Source organism: Panthera pardus, unplaced genomic scaffold (genome assembly GCF_024362965.1).
Source record: "Panthera pardus isolate Hobbes unplaced genomic scaffold, ASM2436296v1 HiC_scaffold_11, whole genome shotgun sequence".
Taxonomy (NCBI): Eukaryota; Metazoa; Chordata; class Mammalia; order Carnivora; family Felidae; genus Panthera; species Panthera pardus.
In genome coordinates this window covers 1,007,555-1,012,469 of record NW_026526666.1, presented here as the reverse complement: position 1 = coordinate 1,012,469, position 4,915 = coordinate 1,007,555, and the positions used below count along the sequence as shown (strand labels likewise).

The 4,915-nt window shown below is 58.7% G+C and overlaps 1 protein-coding gene across 1 annotated transcript; it reads right to left on the bottom strand.

Annotated features, from left to right (window-relative positions):
* Nucleotides 1-2,343: 2,343 nt before the first annotated feature.
* On the bottom strand, nucleotides 2,344-4,691 carry C2CD4D (C2 calcium dependent domain containing 4D). Its single transcript, XM_019433059.2, has 2 exons — nucleotides 4,562-4,691; nucleotides 2,344-3,716 (listed from the first exon to the last, which is right to left on the bottom strand). The coding sequence occupies exon 2, from the start codon at nucleotides 3,508-3,510 to the stop codon at nucleotides 2,482-2,484; it is 1,029 nt and encodes a 342-aa protein (XP_019288604.2). The 5' UTR covers nucleotides 3,511-3,716; nucleotides 4,562-4,691; the 3' UTR covers nucleotides 2,344-2,481.
* Nucleotides 4,692-4,915: the final 224 nt, after the last annotated feature.

Sequence of the window (4,915 nt, the reverse complement as noted above, 5' to 3'; positions counted from 1 at the left end):
GCATGAGACCTGGTACAAAGTACTGTGGTTAACAAAAGATGTTTTGGTCCATCCCTCTCTCTTTCCATTCCTATAGTCCTTCCTTCTCTTTATCTGACTCCCCCTTTTTTTTTAATTAAAAAAAATTTTTTTAACGTTTATTCATTTTTGACAGAGGGAGACAGAGCATGAGCAGCGAAGGGGCAGAGAGAGGGAGACACAGAATCTGAAATAGGCTCCAGGCTCTGAGCTGTCAGCACAGACCCCGACACGGAGCTCAAACTCGAACTCACAAACTGTGAGATCCTGACCTGAGCCGAAGTCGGACACTCAACTGACTGAACCACCCAGGCGCCTCAGTGACTCCCCTTTTCTATGCCCCTTTCCTGCTTTCTTTTTCTCTATCTTACCAAATAACTTTTTTTTTTTTTTTACATTTTACTTACTCATTTTGTAACTTGTTTGAACCTCATGTCTGTTTTGATCACTGCCTGGCACCTCGTAGGGCCTCCCTACCTTGTATTGCAGGAATGCAGGAATGAAAGTTAAAGGGCCTCTACATTTCTTTCCAGGGACTTTCAATTGGGCATCAAATGCAGTTGCTTACCAAAGGTTATTATGGGGGCAGGGGTGGGGTGGGGTTGAAGTAGGACAGTTCTAAGGACAGAGCTAGACCCATGGGTGACTTCACAGATTGAAAAAATTGGAGTGCTGTCATCCTAGGGCAGGAGGAGACCCCTTTCAGAGTGACCTGGTTGGGAACTTGCAGCTGGCACCTATATATTAGATAATGAGGGGATTAAGAGCCCAGACTCAAGCCATACTCTCTGGGTTCAAATCCTAGCTTTACTCCTCAGTAGATGAGTAAAGACCAAGGTCATATTGGATAACAATAGTACTTAACCCTTCTGGGAATTGCTGGGAAGAAGAAACTGAGTCAACAAGTTGTTGAACAGTTCCTTGCTTGGTGATAATCCTGGTAGCTGTTAGCACTTATTATTGCTTGGTCAATGCTACCACCTGGTGGACATCTGGAGCACGATTTCACTGGTCTTGGGCTGGGGCAACAGGTGGGGGTACCTAACTAGAGGATGGAGAAGGAATCTGGGCGATCTGAATGGAGGTATGTGTGTGTTGTGTTAGCATTACACATACCGAGGGCTATCAGGATCCAGCAGGCTCTTCCCGCCCCTCCCCGCCCCCATTCAGGGCACCATGGAAACTGAGAAAGGGCCCAAGGGGGAGGGGGAAAGAAGCTGGTTGGCCCAGTGTCTTCTCCTCCTCCCTCCTTCCCTCCCTTCCTCCCTTTCTTCCCCTCCTCCCTCCTTCCTTTCTCTAAGCCTGGCCTGAGCCAAGAGGAACCTACTCCAGGGAAGGTGGAGAGAGAAGAAGGTCACTGCTGACATCGGGACATTTAGGTAGGAGGTAGACAGAATCTGACCTACATTTATCCATCATCCCCACCCTCCCCCTATTCACTGGGCATCCTTAAGAAGTGCTCTCGGGGTGCCTGGGTGGCTCAGTAGGTTGAGCATCCAACTTCTGCGTAGGTCATGATCTCGCAGTTCATGAGTTCGAGCCACATGTCGGGGTCTATGCTGACAGCATCAAGCCTGGAGCCTGCTTCGAATTCTGTGTCTCCCTCTCTCTCTGCTCCTCCCCCCACTCATGCTCTGTCTCTCTCTCTCCTTCAAAAATAAATTAAAAGACATTAAAAAAAAAAAAAAGAAGTGCTCTCACACTCAGGTGGGACTCCCTCCCCATATGAATCCCTGGGACATTTTATCTCCATCATTCAGTCCCCACGTGCTGGTCTGACTCTCGGTTCCTGCTTTGCCTCCTAGGATGGCACAGGAATAAGCAAGAGACAGGACACCTAACTCAGCACTGTGTCTGATGTCTCCTGACTCACTCATCAAGATACAGAAATTTCATCTCTTTTCATGACAGATGTGGGTACAAGTGGGGAGTAGATGAGTGGAGGACTGCTGGAATCCCCGGAGATAGGGGGACTGGTGGGGGGCAGGGGGAGTGTGGCTGATGTTTGTTTCAGTCACAGAGCTTTTTTCTGGAGTGACTCAGTGATTGGAGGGCCCCCAGGAGGGGTGGAGGCCTTTTTGGACAGGATCTTAGGACCTACGCAGCCCAGACCTATTAAACTAGCTTCAGGGTCTCTTGGGGATGGAGCCCAGGAGTCTGCATATTTAACACATTCATTCAGCATTGCTGATGTCTGATTATTCTAATGCTTATTCAAGTTTGAGAACCACCACTTGAGGTCTGCTCCAACTCAGTGTGAATGCGCTTCTTCCATCCCTGGTACAGCCATGGCAGAGGGAAGAGAGTAGGCTGCAGATCTGAGAGTATAGGGTGCCAACAGGGGAGAAACCCTGCTAGAAGCAGGCACTTTATTAGCAAAAATAAATACCGGCCAGGCAGCCTGAAAAGAACGAATACTGCAGATCGAGTGGAGGCCTCCTGAGGAAAAGACAGGTTCTCAGCCTATGGGCTGAGATGGCCAGGCGCCAGGGAGGCCCCTGGACCCAGCTCCCCACCCAAGGGGGGCAGCAGGGCCATAAGAGGCGTCTCACACTCTCCCAGCAGGATATCTCGGCGGAAGCCCGCGCCCCGGTCTAGCACCTTGGCCCTCAGACTGCGGGCCACCAGGTCTGGCGGCCCCAGCCCGTCGAAGAAGAAGTCCTCGTTGAAGATGGGGTTGGCGCTGCACTTGACCACGCGGCTCCGTTGGCCCCGCGGCCGGACGCGCGGCCACAGCCTCAGCACCACGCAACAGCCGCCGCCGCCGCTCCCGGGCCCGGCCCGCGACCGCGGCAGGCCCTCGGCGCTCACCAGGCGCAGGCGCAGCCGCCCGGGCCCGGCCAGGTACTCGGCGGAGAGCCGCAGCTGCCCCCCTCCGGGCGCGAGGCGCAGCACGCTCTCCTTGGTGGGCCGCAGCCGGCAGCACGGGAAGTCCGGGTGGAAGAGCGGCGGCCCTGCGCGGCGCGGCGCGTACGGGCTGGTGCGGGCGGAGCTCGCCTCCTCCCGGGCCGCCGAGCGCGGCCGGGGCCGGCCGGGGTCTGGCCGCAGCGAGCCCAAGGGCGACGACTCGGGCGACGAGGCCGTGTCGCTGTCGGGGGCCCGGCAGAGGCGCAGGTCCGGGGCGGATACGTGCAGCCGGGCGTGCGCCGGGGACAGCCCCCTGGCGGCGGCGGGGGGCGGCGGGTGGAACAGGGACTCGCGCCGGCGTGTGTGCGGGCTCTCAGGCAGGAAGGCCCAGCCTTCGCGGCCCGCCAGGTGCGGCAGCGAACAGGCCGCGGGGAGGCCGCGCCCAGCCGGGGGCTGGGCGCCGCCGGGGTCTGGGAGCCGGGGCGGGATGCAGAACTGCGGAATGCGGTCGGGGGTGAGGACGTTAGGACAGGCGCGCACGGGAGGGCCCCGGGCTCGGCGCTTGGGGAGCAGGTTGGACGGCGCCCATCGGGGCCCGGACTCCGGGGCCCCCAGCCTGTAGCCGGCTTTCTCCAAGAGCCACATGAAGTGGGGTGAGGATGGCGGAAGTCCGAATTCCGCGAGGCCGAGAAAGTGCAATTTCAGCGTTCCGGGAGGGGAGGCCTTCGGAGGAGAGAAGAGGGCTTGAGGTGGGTGATGCTCCGAACATACACCGGGTGGGCCGAGCACTTTGCCCCCAGCGCGCGGGCCCCTCTCTGGGCGGGAAAAACGGGGCTGTGAAGCCTGGAGGCCTGGGGAGAAATGGAGGACACCGGACAGTCACATTTTCAGATGCAGGCCTCGGCAAATGCAGACTCCGCAGTTAGTGCTAACGGTGTTCACTCTAAAGAGTTAGAAGAAGGCCCAACATACCCACTAGAAAGAACTCTAGCTACTGTTAGGAGAATTAGAGGGACATTCTCGAATCATCAAAAGGTCTGTAGTCACAAACACGGACCCAGATCCCAAACTCCGCTTGTACATCTTGCTCCCCTGAAGAGGCATAGAGGCCCTGGGCAAGCTCATCCCCTTCTCCCTCGCGCGTCCCGAAGACGCAGACTCTCCTCCAAGATCTTGTCCGGCGTCCCCTTTGGCTGCCTTCCCCGCGCCTCGGCAAAATCCTCGTAAGACTGAGCCATCCTTTGGCCCCAGCCCCACCTGCCTCCTCTTGCTCCTCCCTCTCCTTTCCGAGCGGCTCGAGGCCAGAAGCGGACTCGCTGCACACCTGGCCGCTGTCCTGCGAGCACTCAGGGCCGTCCAAGGAGATGCACCTCTAGGGGACACAGAATCCTCTCCACCCCAATCCCTGACTGTCCCGTTCCCAGCCTCCCCGCCCCGCTACATCCCGAGTCTGCCGGGCGGGCCCGGCCGTTGGGCCGCCACTCCCACTCTCCACTCCTTTTCTCCCCAGGAAACCACTGAGCACAAAGGCGGTATTGATTCTCCGCCACCCCCAGAGCGGCTCCCTCAGAGGCTCCGCTGCCGCTCGCTTACCGCACCCCCGCGCCCCACCCGCGGGACCGCGGCGTTCCGGCCGTCCGCCTGGGAGTCCGAGCCCATGGCAGGCTCCGTCGGACGTCCGGGGTGCAGGCCTCACCTGTAGGCCGCCGCCGGTTCCTGGCCTCTGATCAGCAGGCGTTCAGAGCCAGGAGGGGAGTAGCTTCCTCTCCGGCTTGCTCCCCCAGCCCAGTCCTTCTGGGAGGAGCTGGCAGGGGCCTCAGCTGCCTACGTACGACCTCTTTTCCTGGATAAACAGAGCTCTGTCTCCACGGTCATCAGCCCGTCCTTCTTAACTCCTTCCTCCAGCTTTCTAGCAGCAAGCCGGTCCTGGGACCCCAGCCTCCTCTGCTCCCCCCGCCCCTGGGAGGGCTGCAGTGAGGAGGTCGTTATCATCGGGCAGTGGCCTCCACCACCCTGTGTGCTGCACTGGCCACACCCTAGCCCTGCCGGG

Coding starts and splice junctions, on each gene's coding strand:
- C2CD4D (XM_019433059.2), bottom strand. CDS start 3,510: ATGTGGCTCTTGGAGAAAGCCGGCTACAGGCTGGGGGCCCCGGAGTCC.